Raw genomic sequence first — 20,454 nt, 5'->3', positions numbered from 1 at the left:
TTGTTCTTGGCTGTTCAGTGTTTCTCTTTATTGCCAGGTAAGTGTTCATTATAGCCATACTTCTAAAATTAGTTCCTCTTTTGGTTCCTGAAGGGAGATGAAAATAATTTGGGGGGAAAAAATGACCCTAGATTTTTTAAAAATATTTTGTTCTTAGGGTGCGTTGTAGTTCTTTTATTTTTCATTTTCTGTGGTGGTGGTTTATTTGTGGATAATCTTAATTATACTCTACAGATTGAACATTGGGACACTGAAATGTTATGACTGTATCCATCCTGCATGATCCAGATGTTGTCTTAACTTTTAACCTGGTTTGTCTCTCAGCCAGACCCTTTATTACCTTGCCACGAGTAGATTGGATAGTGGAAGCTTCCCTAGGGAGGGTGGGAAGGAAAAGCCCCAGGTGTGGTGGGGTGACTCCACAAAAACCAGGAGCTCCTGTTCTCCTGGAATCAGTGGGATGGCTCCACAAAAACCAGGAGCTCCTGTTCTCCTGGAATCAGTGGGATGGCTCCATGAAAACCAGGAGCTCCTGTTCTCATGGGTATCAGTGGGATGGCTCCATGAAAACCAGGAGCTCCTGTTCTCATGGGTATCAGTGGGATGGCTCCATGAAAACCAGGAGCTCCTGTTCTCCTGGAGTCAGTGGGATGGCTCCATGAAAACCAGGAGCTCCTGTTCTCCTGGAGTCAGTGGGATGGCTCCACAAAAACCAGGAGCTCCTGTTCTCCTGAAATCAGTGGGATGGCTCCACAAAAACCAGGAGCTCCTGTTCTCCTGGAGTCAGTGGGATGGCTCCATGAAAACCAGGAACTCCTGTTCTCATGGGTATCAGTGGGATGGCTCCATGAAAACCAGGAGCTCCTGTTCTCCTGAAATCAGTGGGATGGCTCCATGAAAACCAGGAGCTCCTGTTCTCCTGGAGTCAGTGGGATGGCTCCATGAAAACCAGGAGCTCCTGTTCTCATGGGTATCAGTGGGATGGCTCCATGAAAACCAGGAGCTCCTGTTCTCATGGGTATCAGTGGGATAGCTCCATGAAAACCAGGAGCTCCTGTTCTCCTAGAGTCAGTGGGATGGCTCCATGAAAACCAGGAGCTCCTGTTCTCCTGGAGTCAGTGGGATGGCTCCATGAAAACCAGGAGCTCCTGTTCTCATGGGTATCAGTGGGATGGCTCCATGAAAACCAGGAGCTCCTGTTCTCCTGGAGTCAGTGGGATGGCTCCATGAAAACCAGGAGCTCCTGTTCTCCTGGAGTCAGTGGGATGGCTCCATGAAAACCAGGAGCTCCTGTTCTCCTGGGTATCAGTGGGATGGCTCCATGAAAACCAGGAGCTCCTGTTCTCCTAGAGTCAGTGGGATGGCTCCATGAAAACCAGGAGCTCCTGTTCTCCTAGAGTCAGTGGGATGGCTCCATGAAAACCAGGAGCTCCTGTTCTCATGGAGTCAGTGGGATGGCTCCATAGCACCGAGAGCTCCTTCTGCCCAGGAAGGGCCAGCTCAGCAGACCCATCTGACACCCGCTGGTCCTGCTGGCTGCCCTGCACCTGCAGCCACCAACCTGTGCCAGGTGAATCTCCATCCAAAGAAGGCTTTATCTGCAGCTCCAAGCAGAGCCCTCTCCTCACAAAGAGTTAAGTGTGCAGCCAGAGCTGGGTTTGTTCCTGTTGCAGACGGGTTTGCCAGCGTGACCTTTGTTTAATGTTTCTCAGACAGAACATGCAAGTGACATGACAGCAGTTAGGGAGGGATTTTAGCCTGGAAATACAGCGAGGCTTTGGGCATGCGTGTATTTATTGCACCTTGCAAATACCCCTGGGGTAGCTGCCCCTTCTGGGGGTGCTGGGAGCCAGGCTGGTGCCAGCCTCTGTCTGCTCTCGGAGCCCTGGCTGTGCTGACGTGTCCGGAGCCTCACGTGCTGCTGCGCCCTGAGCCAGTGCTAAAAGCAAGGGAAGATTAACCACTCTGCTGTTTCCTAAAGGTGGTTTGTTTCGGGGTTAATTCCTCTGAAACCCCATGAATCTCAGAGAAGCTTTCCACGGGTAGAAAAGCGGTTTTTCTGAGGGAGCCTCATCCCAGCATTGGAGTTGGCTGAGCCATTGATCAGTGTCTCTCAAAGATGCAGCAGCAGTTGAAGTTACTGTATGGTTAAAGCAATACAGAAATGCTTGTTGGAACCAAGATGTTGTGTTTTAGATAAAAGCACCTCCATGTGCTTTTCATTTGAAAACTTAGGGCTTTGTGAATGTCAGCATCCCCTGTTATTTGGAGTTAAAAGCTTGTTTGGTGTGTGTATGATTGCAGCTGTATGGGGTCTGCACCCTGGGACTTTCAATGCTGCTTTGGTTTGTGTCTCTGGCACTTGCTGCTGAAAAAGCTGATTATAAAGCTGAGACTGAGGTAAATGAAGTTGTACCCCAGTGAGGCGTCTCAGTAATGTCTGATTGAAATGCATCTTTTTTTTTTCCTTTGCTTTATGTTAATATTTTTTAAAGTTGGGATTTTTGGATTGACTGATCATCTGATGGGTTGAAAGGATTGGCTGATGAGCTTTCATTTTTTCCTACCCTATCCTGCGTCTAGCTTTGTCAGATTTTTGTCTGTGATACGTTCTGTTCAGGTGCCCATAGCTTTGAAACCTTTCCTAGCTGCAGCTCAAAAAGCAGTTTTTGATATTTTTATATTGTTTGATTGCATCAATAATATGGGAAACTGATTGCCATACCTGTTCTCTCACCTCCTGTGTAATTATGCTTATGTAAGGATATAAGGACCTAGGGACTAATATGTAGTCTAAAACCTGAATTAAGCACTTGTTTTCTTCAGGTACTGAGTAGAGTGAGCTCACCTCCCAAACCCAGCATGCAGTGAGTTCTGCCTTTCCCACATTTCAGTAGTAAACACCCAGTCATTTTTCCATGAGGAATACTACAGCTATCTTACTGGAGCAGTCTTTAGATGTCTTCAAAACCTGTTGCAGCTGTGAATGCAATATATACTCCATTGAGTAAATATTGAGTAATGACCGCAGTTAAAATGTTTGATCTGAGCTGTTGTGACACGTTCTAATTCAGGAAAAGAAAAGAGTTTCCCATCAGGAAAGTTTTTAATACTTTTCAGAAGGAATGTTGGGGTTGCTGCTGTTGGACACCTGCAGTAAGTTCAGCCCTCAGGATGCAGGAGGTGCTCTTGGAGGAGAGGGATGGTGGGGAGGACTCGGGGCCTGTCTGTCTGTCTGTCTGTCTGTCCCTGTCGTGGTGGCTGTGGGAGAGAGTAAACAGCCCATTAATGAAGTTTACAGATGGAGTTTAATTGGGAGGGGTTCCCAGTGCTGCTCAGGAAGAGAAAATACACAAAGAGGCAGAGACGAACAATGTGGCCAGGAAACAGCACGAGGTTCAGCGAGGAAGGAATAGAGCTTCCTTCAGCTGGCAGGGAGGGGAGAGGACAGAGGAAAGTGCATAAAAAATACCAGGAGCCCTGAGAGGGAGAGAAGGCAACAGCTAAAAGTGTCATGGGGGGAAAAAAGCACACCACAAAGGAGCCCAAAGCCCCAAGGTGAGAACTGCCTGCAAAGGCGGGGTGCGGGTGACAGAGGAGGGATGTGGTGAAACATCTTTATAGTCTTGTGTGACATGGTTGCCAAGTGGAAATAAAAGCAGGTAATAACCTACTGTGTGTGCATGTTATAGCAGAAATTGTATCTGTAATTGCTTAACAGTGTTGACAAAAGTAATTACAGCACTCTTCTGGGTAATTCAATAAAGTTGACTTAAAATGCCTTGGAAATGACATACAGTATACACGTCATACAGGTCTGGGGTGCTACTCCTTGCTTGGCCTTCTGAGAATATTACACAAGCTTCTGTGGCTGATTTCGTGTCAATAAACAAACTTGGGACGTGCTTTTCTTCCTGTTCATGCAGGGAAGAGTGGTTTCATATTTGTTCTGTGCATCCCCTGTGTGAGGGGCCAGTTAAAGTGAGGTGAAATCGTGTTCTGAAGGGTGGTAACAGTGATTGTAAGAGTTTGGGAAATGCTTTTTAAACAGATTCACTCAGTTTTTAGCTCTGTTATGTAGGCACACAGATCTGAATATGAAAGATAAAATGCACCATGAACTAAATGTGAAACAGGAAGAAAAGCTTTTTGTAGGGTTTGGGGAGTGACCTCGGCCTGTCCCTCAGGGCCCTGAGCCATCACCGTGCTCGTCCATCAGCAACTCTCTGATTTTTAAGTCACCAGGAATTTTGAATTTGCTCCTTGTCTTTGCCTTGCAAGAATTCCTGTTCCCTCTGTAAGATGGTAAAAAAGAGTCTCTGTCCTTTAAAGTGACGTTGGTGCTCATGACTAAACAGGGAGCGCAATCCGCACGAGCTGGCGCTGCACCTCGGGCCTGTGGTGCTGACAGCAGCTTGCAGTTGTCATCCCTGTGACTAAGATCTCAAAATCATCACCAGTATTTTTGTCTTCCAGCAAAGTACCCAGGATATGATGTTTTCATTGGGGTTTGTTTGTTTTTCATGCTCTTGGAAGCCATCACAAAAGCTGATTCCGTCCTGGCGGGTTTATTGTAGCAAAGCCCAGTCTTCCTTCGCACTGCTCTTCTCATTAAAGCCAGCTCAGGCTCCTCCTCGGCTGTTTCTTTAGCTGATGATGAAATTAAGTGACTATAACAATGAATTTCCCTCTCAGGGGATCAAAACATACTGAATACATACCTGAAATGAGAGTGGAAACACAGTGAGTTTAGTAAACAGTTTGAAAACAACAGGCATGAACCTTCAGTACAAATTCCTGTTGGTAAATGCAGATTATCTGTGTAATGAGTTAATTTCATGTCACATCCATGTGGAAACAAACCAGTGCAGGTTATGGGCATCTCTTCTGCCAGACAGAAGTGTGTCTTTCGTACTGAAGCAGTAACTTCTGGGGGTTAAATGTTTTCATTGTCACTTGTAGGTTGAGCACTGGCTGAAGCAAATGACCAGTGTGCCCACTGCCCATCCAAAATTTCAGGAATATCCTGCTGTTAAAAATACAGTTCCCATTTACCTGTTGATTTATTTTGGGGGAAAAAGTTTGCTTTCCTTCCTACAGATACTGGGAATATAACAGATACGTTTTAAACCACGAGGTGGATTTTGATTTTTCAGTAGTTTCTGCTAATAGCAAACGTCACTTGAGAGTATTTTTCTTGCTTACATGCCGTGTTTAAACTCTGCTTTGGCCGCTTTCTTTTTGGTCCACTGGTGTTTTTTGAGCTTCTGGACTCCTGTTCAAAGTTTAAAGAACAATAACCAGTCAAATGTAAAATAATGTCAATTGAACCAACCGATGACTCAACAGTCAACCAAGTCATCCTGGCCCTGCACCAAATGGACCAAGGCCAAAACCTAAAGTTGGCACCGGTCCCCATCCCTGTTCTCCATAGATCTGCACTGAAGCAGAGCCCAGAGTGCAACACGCTGGTTAGTATTCCATAATGAAGTGCTGCACGTGTGAGTGTGTGCCTCCCATTGAGGGAGCCTGTGCTGGGCAGGACCTGCAGTCTGCAGGGCTCCCTCCAGAGGGACGGGAGACAGGGAAACGGGGAAATGGGGAATTCTGCAGCCTCACTTGCTTCAGTGTCACCTCCCCTCTGAACAGAGCTTCCTGGAAGGGCTGGAGAAGGAATGAAGGAAAAAACATTCATTTCTGCTTCTCTTGCCCTCTCTTCATCTTTCCCTTCTCCTCTTCTTCTTCCTGCTCAGATTAAGGTGTTATTTCTGCTCTGTTATTTGTGTTTGAGTTACATTACTTTTAGTTTCTTTTTTTTGTATTTCTCCTGATATTTGTTGTTGTAAAGCAGGAATTAGCTCTGCAGTGCAGCTAAAAGCATGAGCTGGTGAATAAGTCTGTGTGTCCACATTGATACAGCTCCAGGTCCAGACCACTGTTCCACTGCAGCAGGAGAGCCTTGATTTTGTTGTGTTTTTTCAGAATAGAAGAAATGAACTTCCTAATTGCAACTCTAAATTTATTTATGTCTTGATGGTTATTTGACTGTGGAAGGACTATACTGCAGCTTTGAGGCTTTTCAGCCTGGAGAAGAGAAGGCTCCAAGGGACCTTGAAACCCCTTCCAGTGCATAAAGAGGCTCCGGGAGAGCTGGAGAGGAACTTTGGACAAGGGGGAATCGCTTCCCACTGCCAGGGAGCAGGGCTGGATGGGCTATTGAGGGTGGGGAGACCCTGGCACAGGGTGCCCAGAGCAGCTGTGGCTGCCCTGGATCCCTGGCAGTGCCCAAGGCCAGGCTGGACAGGGCTTGGAGTAACCTGGGACAGTGGAAGATGTCCCTGCCTGTGGCACGGGACCTTTAAGATCCTTTCAAATCCAGACCATTCTGGGATTCTATGATTCTACTGCAGTTTACTTTACTCTTTTGCTGCCTTTCTTTCTGTATCATTAATAATTTTCCATGTATGTTAGAATCAGCTTTCCAGATGTGTCTCTCCTTTCCTAGCAGCATCGTTTTGGCAGCCTGCACACAGTCCTGTGATTGACATGAGCACTGGACACGGCTCATGCTGAGGTCATTAATGGAACAAGTCCTGTTTAATGTTTTAAGTTCAGTTCCTGTGGTACAACATTAATGTGTGCTGGAATAAGGGGTCAGATCCGATCTATGCTGACTGTGGAGGAAGAGCCAAAATGCTGTGGCTGCTCCGAATCATGAATCTCTTGTGATCACCACAGAATGTCTCAGTGCAGTTCTGCTGCTGTTGAATTCCAAGTGCTGGCCCACGGAACTGGTGTGTTAAAGGGTCAGTGTTTAGACAATACATTTTTGGGCAGTTAGTTTGGCTCTTGGTTAGTTTGCAAGGTTCAGAAAACTAAAAACCTGCTTCCAAGAGAGGTAAAGCAGCTCTGAGGCTGCTGAGATCTGAAACAGAACCCCAGAATCCACAGAAGTTGGAAAATACTTTTAATGTTATTGAGTCCCAGCTGTGCCTGATCCCCACCTTGTCCCCAGCCCAAAACACCGAGTGCCACCTCCAGCCCTTCCTTGGGCACTCCAGGGATGGGGATCCAACCCTCCCGGGGCAGTTCCAGTGCCTGAGCACCCTTTCCATGGGGAAATTCCTGCTGTGCCCACCCTGAGCCTGCCCCGGCCCAGCCTGAGGCCGTTCCCTCTGCTCCTGTCCCTGTTCCTGGAGCACAGCCCGACCCCCTCGGCTGTGCCCTCCTGGCAGGAGCTGTGCAGAGCCACAAGGGCCCCCTGGGCCTCCTTTGCTCCAGGCTGAGACATTTCTTGGGATGCACTGAAAATTTTAGAAAAATCGAATTCTTCTCAGACCTTAGCACTCTATCGTAGAGTGCATTATTTTTCAGCTGTCCTGGTCCTGGCTCACCTCAGTCTGTGAGCACGGAGAGTGTCCCCGTGCCTGCAGGTTTGAGATGATCCACAGGCTGTAAATACAGGTAGATCAAATGGCTGTTTTGTCATCCAGCAAAGCTTAAACAATTGGTATGGCCCAGGATAATTTGATTCTATATTTTTATGTAAAGTTTGTATCTAAGTTTAGAGGTACTGGCTTGTGTCTGGGTCTCTTTTTTTGCTGCCTCTTTATTTAGAGAGGGAAGGGTGAACAATGAGATTTAAAAAGCAGCACAAAGCTTTGGAAAAGTATGCTGAAATTGATTCATATAGAAATGAATTCTACCCTTGAAGGTAAGACTTTTTGGCCGCTTTACTGGAGCGCTGTAATAAATATAAAAGTTTAGAACATATAATTTAATTATCATATTCTGGCCATAAATGCTTTAGGTCTGTAGTACATTTGAAATCCCAAGAGCTCTGGCTGAGGTTGCAGCTGCAACATCAATTACCATTTATCCATTCCAAGAAAGCTTTGCCTGTGCCCTTGAAGCCTTTACGTTCTGGAGAGGCTCCAGCGGGAGCGTGGCCGCTGCTCCGGCGTCACTCCCGGTGATGCCAAGATGGGAGCGGGCGCCATTTCACAGCGGGGCCAGCGCTGGCCTCGGGCTGGAGCCTGTGGAGCTGCCAGCCCTCCTGGTGCTCCTGAGAGCTGGAGTGCCCCGGGCAGGGTGGGTGCTCCTCAGGGATTGGGGATGGCTGGGTGCAGGCTGGAGCTGGATTCCCCTGGGCAGGGTGGGTGCCCTGGGCAGGGTGGGTGCTCCTCAGGGACTGGGGATGGCTGGGTGCAGGCTGGAGCTGGATTCCCCTGGGCAGGGTGGGTGCCCCGGGCAGGGTGGGTGCTCCTCAGGGACTGGGGATGGCTGGGTGCAGGCTGGAGCTGGATTCCCCTGGGCAGGGTGGGTGCCCTGGGCAGGGTGGGTGCTCCTCAGGGATTGGGGATGGTCGTGGTGCAGGCTGGAGCTGGATTCCCCTGGGCAGGGTGGGTGCCCTGGGCAGGGTGGGTGCTCCTCAGGGACTGGGGATGGCTGGGTGCAGGCTGGAGCTGGATTCCCCTGGGCAGGGTGGGTGCCCCGGGCAGGGTGGGTGCTCCTCAGGGACTGGGGATGGCTGGGTGCAGGCTGGACGCGCCACTGGCCCTGGGGAGCCCTGGCTGCCAGGGCAGCTTTGCTCCGTGTGTTGTGTTGGCAATCTGCAGATTCCTGCCCTGCTTCCGTGCTGCTGGCATTTGCCAGCACTATTTGTCTGACTGTACAAACCCACAAATCCTGCAGCCAGCTTTAGTTGGGTGAAGGGATGGTAAAAGGTGTTTTCTGCAGGTGGGGGAGATTTTGCTGCTTGAGGGATCTCTCATATTTTAAATTTTTCTTTTAGAACCATGGGAGCCCCTAGCAGCATTTACTGTGGCATGGTCAGGAGCAGGGACAGCCCCTCTGACTGCGCACCAGGAGCTGCTCTGCCATGAGTTTCTGGCTCTGGCAGTGAAGGAAATTCAGCAGTGACACATCCCTCACGGTGCCATTATCTTGGCCGTGTCACAGACGTGCTGCACGAAACGAGACCGTTAGTTCAGCATCTGATTTCCTGGCTTATCAGGGGTTTTTTAATGCAGTGTTTATCTGGGTGTGCGATAAAGGAAACCGTGTTAATCGTCCTGGTTCTCAGAGCAGCTGGAAACCAGAAATGCTGGGGGCTTTTGTGTACAGGCTTTGGTTAAATACTCCAGAGTAGATTTTTCATTTGTTATGGCATCATTGAGGACATGCTTGTCGTCAAGACCTGCACTCCTACCAAAACCATCCAGGCCTCCATTTTGAACAGAATATAGGAAAGAGAGCTGAAGATTGGGTGGGTCTGTAAGGAAGTTATGTGGAGGGAGGATTTGTGGCTCTATGAGCAGTCAGCGCCCCAGGACACCTTGGCTTGGGGTCTGTCCCCATGGCAGTTTGTGCCTCTGCAGTGGCTCTGTGCCCCTCTGTGACACCTGGCCAGCCAGGGCTGGCTCTGTGTCTGCGGAGCTCAGGCAGCCTGGGAGGAAAACCTGGGTTCTTACCAATTTTCAGTCTCTCCAGAATGAAGTGAAAACATTTCAAGAGACAGAAGAAGCCAATGGTTCAGGTTCTCAGCAAAATGCCTTTCTGGAATTATTTCCATTTGGCAAACACACTTCTGTTTTAATAGTCATGACAAGTCTAGTGTCAACAGCCTTGGATTGAAATTTCTTCCTGCTTGAACTCAAAACTACTTCCCTGCCTAAGAGCATATAAAAATAATTAATAGTTTCTCTAGTTAACGAAGAAATAAATAAACAATTCAAAAAATGTAATCAGGCAGTGTCCACAGCCTAGTATTTACATTGTTCTCATTGCTGGAAGATAAGGAGGAGGCCCAGATGGCAATGACATTGAAAATGGTTTCTTTACTCTTAGTTTGGTGATACCACTTACACCAGTAAGTAACTTGCTTTTAGGAATCCATTTCCAGTGGTTGGTTCAGTTGAGCTGCAGAGCCAGGATGTGTGGTGGGCCACGTTTTGGTGTCTGGATGTGCCAGGAGTGACCTCCTGTTTGGACAGAATGTGCTCCAGGCTGACCATCCCTTTCACACACGGGTGAAAAGGGGTGCAGGCTGTAGGCTGGAAGTGGTCAGTAATTCTGGTTCCTGGAAGTGTTCCCCTTGCCAGTGGCTCACTGGAGTTGTCTTTCATCGGATCAGAGAATTGTGCAGTGGTTTGGGTTGGGAGGGACCTTGAGGATCAACCCGTCCCACCCCTGTGTGTCTGTGTGTCTCTGTCTGTGTGTCCATGTGTCCGCATCCGTGTGTCCCTTTGTGTCCCTGTCCATGTGTCCATGTCTGTGTGTCCCTGTCCATGTGTCCCTGTGTGTCCCTGTCCGTGTGTCCCTGTCCATGTGTCCCTGTCCATGTGTCCCTGTCTGTGCGTCCCTGTCTGTGTGTCCCTGTCCATGTGTCTGTGTGTCCCTCTCTTTGTGTCCCTGTCCATGTGTCCCTGTGTGTCCCTGTCCGTGTGTCCCTGTCCATGTGTCCCTGTCTGTGTGTCCCTGTCCGTGTGTCCCTGTCTGTGTCTGTGTGTGCCTGTCCATGTGTCCATGTGCCCATGTCTGTGTGTCCCTGTCATGTCTGTGTGTCCCTATCTGTGTGTCCCTGTCCATGTGTCCGTGTCCATGTCCCCCTATCCATGTGTCCGTGTGTCCCTGTCCGTGTGTGCCTGTCATGTCTGTGTGTCCCTGTCCGTGTGTCCCGCTGCCCAGGCTGTGTCTGTCCATCCCCCAGCAGGACCCAGGACAGGAGCCCTCCCCAGCCGTGTCCACGCCCGCCTGCTGCAGGTGACCCTTGAGCCGGGGTTGAAGTCCCTGGTGAATGATTAACCCTGCAATGGCTTTAGTTCAACACCCTGATTTCTGTGCAGCTCATTACTGGGGCGCCATCTTCGTTAAGCCTTTCCATTTTCCCACTTCATTAAAATTTCCCATTCCACCCCCTTCATTAAGGTTTCCCATTTTGCCCCCACACTTTCTGTTGACTGGAAATTATAAACACATCTATACAAATAAATAAAATCAGATTATATGTGAATAATTTCTGAAAAATACATAGGAATGTACTAAGTTTAGTACCCCATACCAATACCTTGCCTCCCAAAATGAAATTTAATCAAAGTTTTTACAAATTTGGATCCCTGAAAATTGATATATTTTTTTCCTATCTCGTCTATGCTGCTTGATTTTTCTTTTATCTAGATAGGACTCATAGTTTATTAGAGTTTGTTGAGTTGAAAGCAATTTCTGTAAATACTGAAAGGCGTGCCATTATTATATTATCTCAGAGTGTAATTTCCCTGCCTTACCTCTTCCTTAGGAAGTGGTCATTTGCCTTTTGCTGTGTATAACTGTATGGGTGAGCAATGTGCACTGAATGTGGCTCCTATAACTGTATAGGTAAAGGATTTATACTGAATGTGGCTCCTGTAACTGTACAGGTGAGGGATGTATGCTGAATGTGGCTCCTGTAACCGTACAGGTGAGGGATGTATGCTGAATGTGGCTCCTGTAACTGTACAGGTGAGGGATGTATGCTGAATGTGGCTCCTGTAACTGTATAGGTAAAGGATTTATACTGAATGTGGCTCCTGTAACTGTACAGGTGAGGGATGTATACTGAATGTGGCTCCTGTAACTGTACAGGTGAGGGATGTATGCTGAATGTGGCTCCTGTAACTGTACAGGTGAGGGATGTATGCTGAATGTGGCTCCTGTAACCGTACAGGTGAGGGATGTATGCTGAATGTGGCTCCTATAACCGTACAGGTGAGGGATGTATGCTGAATGTGGCTCCTATAACCATACAGGTGAGGGATGTATGCTGAATGTGGCTCCTGTAACTGTACAGGTGAGGGATGTATGCTGAATGTGGCTCCTATAACTGTACAGGTGAGGGATGTATGCTGAATGTGGCTCCTATAACCATACAGGTGAGGGATGTATGCTGAATGTGGCTCCTATAACCATACAGGTGAGGGATGTATGCTGAATGTGGCTCCTGTAACTGTACAGGTGAGGGATGTATGCTGAATGTGGCTCCTGTAACTGTACAGGTGAGGGATGTATGCTGAATGTGGCTCCTGTAACTGTACAGGTGAGGGATGTATGCTGAATGTGGCTCCTGTAACTGTACAGGTGAGGGATGTATGCTGAATGTGGCTCCTGTAACTGTACAGGTGAGGGATGTATGCTGAATGTGGCTCGTGCAGGAGCCCTGCAGCCCCTCCTGGTGCTGTTCCACAAGCAGGGCTGGCTGGCAGCTCTCCACACGGTCAGTAAATATTGCCCTTATCTGATACAGCCAGGCAGGGAAGATATGCCTGCAGCCCGGATTAGATTGCTGGCTACTGCTGTATTAATCAATGTAATCATTTATTTTTAGTTTTAGAAGTCATATCATCTGTTTTCTTTCTCATATTACATTTTCTATGGTGCTGGTACAGAAAATGAGCCCTGTTTAAAAATTAAAGGTGACTGAAAAGTTTCAGTGGAATATGTTTGGCACTGTCATGGTTTCCCTGACAGCTGATGAATGTTTCCTTAAAAATGCTTTTGTCAGAAGTTTGAGAGGTATAAAGAGTTTTATTTTTGTATCTAAATTAGCTGTCTTCAAAACTATACATAGAAAGATGTTTCCATCTTTTTAATAATTTTAATGAAGTGAAGTTCTCAAGTGCTATATTCCTTATTTAAACTCATAGCTCCTAGCCTGTACTTTAGTGTTTAATCTGAGATATTTATTATTAGAAAAGGAGCTATTGGGCCTAAACTTTTAGAGAAAATAAGGCATCTTAGAGTAGCCAGACAGTGACTGTTGCTTGTAGAAGGGGTATTGCTTGGTTTTGAGGTAAGTGTTGGGGTTTTTATTTGGGGTTTTTTTGCATATGGTAGTCTAAAAGTAGAGAAACAAATTTCTTTTTCCAAACGTATCAGTAAGCTGGGGAGAGAAGAAAAAAAATGAAAGAAGAAAGTAATATGTGCATTACATGAAAGGAAGCAAAGCTTTGTGGTCAAAATTACTTGTCTGGTGATCAGACAGGAAAGCTGTGAGAGAGCAAAGAACCAAGGGTGGCTCTCAAGCCTGAGGTTCTCCTCTTGTCTCTGGGCTCCTTCTGGGATCCCCTGGAGCAGCAGAGCTGGCCAGAGCCAGCAGAGCAGGAGCAGAGGTGGATCCTCAGTTCCCTTCCCAGGAGGTGTGAGCTCCTGCAGCCCCGCCAGCTGCAGTCCTGTGCTCAGAACTGGTGCTTGGAGTCGGTGGGACTGGCTTGGGTTTCATTCTGCCGTGTCTCAGGGGCTGAGGGGTGCATTGTGCAACCAGAGGGGCTTATCAGAGCTCTTTAAAAGAAGAGTAATTCATTGGAAAAGCCAGGAAAGCCGTGCCATGGGTGATGAGCAGGGATGCAGTCCCTCAGTGAGCCCTCTCCAGCTGACAGACACGTTGTGGGGGCTGGCAGCCTCGTGGCAGAGCCACGGAGGAGAAGTGTTGAACATTCCAGAGATGCTTCTGAGCGCAGAGCAGCGATGTGACAGATTTGAGTTCTTTTCCAAGTTCTGGAAAGAAGCATTCTTCCCTTTGGGAAAAGAGGGGCCTTTTTCTTCCCTTTTTCCTCAAGTTTGACTCATTCTCCTCCATTCCTGCTGCCAGCCTTTCCTGCTGAGGGCTCTGCACCACCCTTGTTCTGCTCTTACTCTGCTCTCCTCTTCCCACTGCTCTTGCAGCACGTTGAAGCTGCTGCTGTGTTCCTGTCTGGTGTTTTCTCTTCTGCTCAGCCCTCTCTGCTCTGAGACACAGCTCAGCTTCTCCCCAGCTCAGACACTGCTTTTAGGGGGTCTGCACATCCCTTAGGTCTTTGCCTGCCTGTGTTGTCTCATTTTTTCCCCCTAACACAAGTAATTTTCACTTCTCTCTGCCTTCTGGTTCCATTTTTGTCAAAGTGGGAACTTCATTGACACATTTATTGTGGTTTGACTTTGATCCCTCTGTGTTTGAGTGGGAGGATCCTGCTCCTTGTCTTTTGGTTGCCTCAGTCCCTGTAGGAAAGGACAAACACAATGGCAAAGCCCTTTGGATCGCTGGATGGGCCGTTTCTGGGGATGGGACATATGGACCTGTGCAAAAGCAGAGCTCCCAGGTGTTGGAATGTCTTAATTTGGGATGGAATTTTAGGGTTTGCGTGAGCGTGTTGGAGCTGTGGTTTTTTTTAAATGTGTGACCAAATCTGGTCAGACTTCCTTGAGGAGGGGAAAAGGAATTTTCCATGCAAAAGCCATCCCACATACAAATGCTAAACCCACATCAGGGAACGTGGATGGTCTGGAAAGTTTCCAAGGCGAGGCACCAAAACCTTAAATAAAAGTGTCATTTTTCTAGCTTCATCTGGAGAGTGGCTGGAACCCTGGTGAACAGGATTTTCTGTGAAAATCAGTTTCAAGTGAAGCAGGCAGTATAGAACTCATGTTTTAGGCATTTCAGACTTAGTTGGGAATCACAGAATGGCTGGCGTTGGAAGGGACCTCTGGAGATCATCCAGTCCAACCTCCTGCCCAGGCAGGGTCACCTGGAGCAGGGGACCCAGGAGCGTGTCCAGGTGGGTTTGGGATGTGTCCAGAGAGGGACACTCCCTGACCTCCTGGGCAGCTGTTCCAGTGCCTGCCACCCTCAGAAGGAAGTTCTTCCTCGTGTGGAGGTGGATGAACTCAACAGCTGGGCCTTTCCAGGGCTGTGGGGCAGTGCCTGGTTGTCTGTAGGATCAGGGTTGGTCTGTAGGAGTGCCATGCAGCTCTCTTCAGAGAAGATAAGCCACCATGAGAGCAGCCCCTGAGCCCTGGCCCAGCACTACTGGGTCAGCCCTGAGGATTAGGAGCAGCTCCAAGGTGATTAGGGTGGATTATTTGTTGTTCTAAGAGGGATTTGGGTTTTTTTCCTTAACAAACCAATCCTTCGTTTGTAGCTGGGCTGGGTGTTTACATCCAGATCCTGAAATGAGGGGTATTTCTCACTCTTCTCCCGAACTGCTGGGGTGAAACCATCACTTGTTACTGTGCATATTTGTTGCTATATGGCCCAATTTGCACAGCTTCTTGCATAACAGCATCCCAGTGGAGCAGCCGGTGGTGGTGCTGGGAAGGGAGCCCTTGTGCAGACTGCAGGGAATGTGGCAGTAATGGAAACAATATGGAGTAAGAGCGTGTTTAAAGAGTCAATTTTAAAGGCTGGGATAATTGTGCAAGAAACTTGGCTTCAGAAACGTGTAAGGGAAGGAATCTTGATGCAGCCAAATAGGCCGTGAAAAATCCATACAGCTTTTCTGGGGTTTTACAGAAGTCCTTGTTTAACTGTTTCTGGTGCTCTCTGTGTGCAGGATTGCCCCACCAAGCTGTTCCTGGCAGGTACCAGCCCTGTGCTCGCCTTTATCCCAATTAAAGGTATTTCTCTGCTTTCTTTCAGCCCTGGAATGAGGTCAGATGTAAGCTCTTCTCCATCCACAACCTCAGCAACTACGGGACCACCTCCCAAGCTCTGCCTGGTGTGCTCCGACGAGGCCTCGGGGTGCCACTACGGTGTCCTGACGTGTGGCAGCTGCAAAGTCTTCTTCAAAAGGGCAGTGGAAGGTAGGACCTCCTTATCAATATGAGATCCCCATGCACATCATCCATTTTCAAACCCAGCATCCATGGCTTTGCCAGAATCCTACTGAACAACCCATCCATTAGATCACTGATCTTGTCATGGTAAATCACATTGATAATGGTGCATTATCCAAAGCATGGATTCCATTCACATTGATAAAATGCTCCCATTCACTCTGTGTAAAAGAATTTATTGTTGTTTTGGCTTTTGTCTCTTTCATTTTCTTTCACTGTTGTTTTTGTTTATTTGTCCCAGTTTTATACAGATATTTGTCTGTGTGCAATGGATTTGTAAAGTTTGTGATTTTTCAATTTATGATTAGTTGGTTTATGTAGAAAACTTACGTGGAACTTGGTAAATCTGTTGTGTGTGAGGTTATTGCAGTTATCCTGCAAACATTGTTGGTTGAATTGCATCCATGGCCCTGGGTGTTGCTTGCAGGGACACTGGGTACCAGGGACGTGTGTGGGATTGGATCACTGAGATTTCTGTCCAGTTGTGATTAGAGAAAACCATTCTGGAAAACAGAGGTGATGAAAAACTAATGTGAATAAGGGCTGCGTGGATTTTGGGTGCATCAGGAGCCATTTGTGAGGGACTAGGTTGTACCTCAAGATCTGACTGTGCTTCAGTATCACGTGCAGAAAAGCTGGAGCATATTCCCAGTGTTTCTGGGAAGATGGTGATTCCTCAGGTCTGAAGAACATCATTCCTAGTTCTGGCCCTCAGGGTTTCCTGTCTTGTGCCTCCCTCGTGCAGCCCTCTCTGAACCAGGCTCTTTCTGCTGACCTTTGTGCAAGCTGGGGTCACTGGAGCAGAGAGAAGGCTCTTTGACAAGGACAGCCGCCATTCAGTCCTCAGCAGCAGCACTTTCCCCCAGTTCTGGCTCACCAGGTGCCATGGGGAACTCCGTGGAAGGGCAGAGCACCTCAGATGGATTAGCAAAGTCAAGTTCATGTCGTGGTTTCTGCTGGTCACAAAGGGCTGTTGGCTCTGTGGCAGCTGAGGTATAACAAGGCTGTACAAGCTCAAGTGCAAAGCAAATAATCATCTGTACCTTTGATTAAAACATGGTCACCAGAGATCCCTCAGAAGACAGTTTACAAGGCAGCTGGACAGGTGCCATAGCCATGGGTTTGCCTGTTCTCAAGCTTAAATAAATCACAAAAGTATTGAAACAGGAGGGAATCACCTCAGTGATTCCTTTTGGGTTTGACATACCATAAATCAACTGTCTTGATATTAAAAGTACAAGCAGGCTTGTGGCAATAGTTCCTCGAGGTTCACCTCTGCTTCCATTTTGACTGTGCCACAAATTATCCCACTTCTCACAGAATCCCAGAACCATTAAGGTTGGAGAAGACCTCCAGGTTCATCAAGTGGAGCCTTTGATGGATCACCACCGTGTCAGCTGGGCCACAGCACCAAGGACTGAGCACCCTAAACCCTTCCATTCCATGACATGGATGTTTGCAGGACTGCTTCCAGGATCCGTTAGTCCTAGTTCTCACTTTAAGGAACAAATAATTCGGTTTTGTCTTTTATAGGCATTTTTCTTATTAGGAACACATGTAAAAAGAATTTGTTTCTGCAATATCCTTTTTATTAGTGGCTGCCAGGCACCTGTTAGTGCTCAGATCAAGCTGACTCTGCACACTCATTATCCGGCCTTTAGCCAAAGCCCTTTTTTCCACCTTTGCCTCCAGGCCTGTGTACTGTGACAGAAATAGTCACAGAAACTGGAAGTATCAGTGTCTAGAAGTCGGTATAAAGTGCATTTTTTCAGCAAAGAGTAGAACCAGAGGAGAAGAGGAAGGGTGAAGGTGGGACAGCGCTGTCAGTGTAGGTGCAGTTCTTCAGGCAGACAGGTCTTTCTCCAGGAGCCCAGGCTGGCCAGAGATAGCTTCTTCTATTCTGATTTTGTGGTGTTTCAGAGCCCAGAGCCCTCGTGACTGAGTTTCTGTAGCCCCAGCCCTGCTCAGCTCCCAGCCCTTCACCCAATGTACGAACCTGGATCCTCCCAGCTCCTCACACCTCCCTCCCTGCAGCCTCCCCAGCACCTCCCTCCTGCTCTGCTCCAGATCAGCCTTCTTCGTCAGCACTTTCCAGTCTGTCTTACAGAGTCCTTTGTCTGCAATTCCCAACCTTTTTTAGGCTGCTGTGCTCACATGGGCACAGAGCCGTTGGTGCCACAGTGTGTCAGAGCCCTGGTGCCAGCGGGGCTGTGGGCAGCACGGGCATGGGGATGGGATTGGGGATGGGGATGGGATGGGATGGCATTGGCCAGCCTCTGAAAAATGCCCCTGTGTGCCCCAGATGCCCCTGGAAACTCCTGCCTTGGCTCACTCCAGGTTTTTAGCAGAGTATTTGTGGAGTGCCTGGGTTTGAGCAGCAGAGAGAACTGGAGCACGTTCCTTTGGCTGCTGGCACAGCCCTGGGCAGGAGGAGGACATGGAGCACCAGCTTCCCTTCATTCTCCCCCAAAATGGTCATGGGACAAGAGGCTTTGGTATAATGCAGTACAAATAGCGTAGCTTGGTCCTAAGAAAGGCAAGAATAGGTGAGCAGTGAATAGAAGAAACCAAGCATTTGTGGAGAGGAAGCTCTTTGTTAGGAATAGAATGGAGCAGCTCAGGAGCAGCCTCACCTGAGTGCCTGTATTAATGTGTGAAACTGTGCTCTCATCAGACAGGAGGGACAGGGAGCTGTTGTTGTCTCTGCTGCACTGCATTGCTGGCACATGGGCATCACTTCACGTTCTGTGTGTGTTTCTGTGTGCTAGGATGCTAATGGCAACCAGAATGGTGAGTGGAGGATCTGTTGTCTGCATTAATTAAACACAAAGCTGGCACAAGGGTCAGGAAGGCTCCTCTTCCCTGAGTGGAAGAGGTGGGGCAGTCATTCAGAAAAACATTCCTTGGAATATCAGCTTGAGACGCTTCACAGGAGAAGTTTGGCCAAAGCCATAGGAATGAACTCTGCATGCCCATAATTTTCACAGCTGACTTGTAAGAAATTCCTTCTCCAAGCTGTTTTCCTGTGAGAAAACTCTTGGACTCTGTTGTTAATAATTCAGTGTTTGGAAAATCTGTTTGTTTCTCACAATATTGTACTGTCAGTACTTTGCAATACAGAGTAAAAGCACAGGCTGCAGCTTTCTGCCCTCTGGAAAAACATGCTCCTTGACCCCTGTCTGGGAGAAGGATCTATTCTTTGGTAATACCTTTCCCTAAATAAGTTACATTCAGACATTCATTCACATAACTCATGTAATTAAGAAGAGATACTTCTGTTGCCCTGCTCTAAGCAGCTAAGCAATACAGTTATTTTAATTTATGTACTTCAACTTGTTGTGTTTTCAGGGCCAGTTTTGCTCAGAGTCTGTCAGTCCATAAAAATGTCAGAGAATTTGGTTTGTCCAGGTCAGGCTGTAAGTTGCAGGAAGGTTTCATGACTGTCCAGCTGATGAAGCTGTGTCTGTGCTCTGTAGAAACGTTTACAAGTGTTTTCTCAGAGTGGGTTTGTGCAGATTATTTATGTCTCTTGTCAAACTATTTAGAGAAATGGGAAACCTGCTGTAGAAGGCGGCTTTGGTAAATGCAAGGGGAAATAGTTTTAAAAATAGAAGTTGCCTGGTGTTAACAAATAGGAAATAATGTTTTTACCTAAATGTATTGGCTTTGAGATCTGAACATGAGAAATGGCTTTGGATACGTGAAGTCAGGTGGGCACCGATGTTTTTGCAAGGCAGGCAGTGCAGCCAGGGCAGGTTTGCTGTGCTCCTTACTGTCACTGGGGCAGGGCTGAGCGGGTCTGTGCGTGGGGAGCTGATGTTTGTCTGTCTGTGTTTGTGCCAGGGCAGCACAACTACCTGTGTGCCGGCAGGAACGACTGCATCATCGACAAGATCCGCAGGAAGAACTGCCCCGCGTGCCGCTACCGCAAGTGTCTGCAGGCGGGCATGAACCTGGAAGGTACCCACCCTGCCTGCTGGGCTGCCCAGGGCAGCTGCTGGGGAACTGCTGGGGCTGCTGCCGGGGCAACTGGTGGGGCAACTGCTGGGGCAACTGCTGGGGGGATTTCCAGGGCAGCTGCTGGGCAACTGCTGGGGCTGCTGCTGGGGAACTGCTGGGGCAAATGGTGGGGCAGCTGGTGGGGCAACTGCTGGGGTAACTGGTAGAGAAACTGCTGGCTGCAGCTGCTGGGGCCAGTTTCAGTGCGTGCTGCATTCTCTGGGCATTGTAACGAGACACATCAGGGCTTGTGCTGAACCTTCTCCTGTCTGTGCTCACTTGCTGGCTCTGTGTGTCCAGCCCAAGTGAGGCACGCACACAAGCAGGGGTTGTTCTTCATCCCTCTCGGCACATACGTCTCGTGGCTTTTTCATGGAATGTGGGACAGCAGAGCTCTAGGAGAACACCTGGAGGGAGGGGTAACACCTGTGGGAGGGTGTGCTGAGTGACCTGACACAGACCATGGAGGACAGGGATGGGAGTGGGGATTACATCTTCCAGCTGAGGAAAATTGAAGTACTTCTGTTCATGCTGTGGACACTTCTTAAATATCTGACAAAATCTCCCTAGAAAGCGGTGGTTAAATTTAACATACCACCACATCATTGTTCTCTGCTGAGTCCTGAATGACTCCTGAGAATCTGAAGGCCACATCAACCAGAGATTTAGGAGCACTTGTAAAATGGCATAAAGCACTTTTATTAGTGTCAGCTTCATTTAATGTTTGCTATTTTTCCCTGAGCAGCAGAGATTAACGCAGCACTTACTAGTGCAGTTGTCCTGGTGGTACGTGTGTAATCAAAATTGTCAGATAAAATAAAAATGTCAGAG

The 20,454-nt window shown here is 48.0% G+C and overlaps 1 protein-coding gene across 4 annotated transcripts in view; it reads left to right on the top strand.

Annotated features, from left to right (window-relative positions):
* NR3C1 (nuclear receptor subfamily 3 group C member 1) overlaps positions 1–20,454 on the top strand; it is a 60,567-nt gene that overhangs the window by 22,487 nt on the left and 17,626 nt on the right. For all 4 annotated transcript variants that reach the window (XM_030957788.1, XM_030957785.1, XM_030957787.1 and 1 more), the window contains 2 exons: positions 15,428–15,591; positions 19,468–19,584. In XM_030957788.1, coding sequence (XP_030813648.1) covers positions 15,428–15,591; positions 19,468–19,584 — 281 coding nt within the window. The remainder of the gene's footprint in view (positions 1–15,427; positions 15,592–19,467; positions 19,585–20,454) is intronic.

This window comes from Camarhynchus parvulus, chromosome 13 (genome assembly GCF_901933205.1).
Source record: "Camarhynchus parvulus chromosome 13, STF_HiC, whole genome shotgun sequence".
Classification (NCBI taxonomy): Eukaryota; Metazoa; Chordata; class Aves; order Passeriformes; family Thraupidae; genus Camarhynchus; species Camarhynchus parvulus.
The sequence above is the reverse complement of the archived record's forward strand: the minus strand, read 5'-3'. Positions and strand labels throughout refer to the sequence as shown.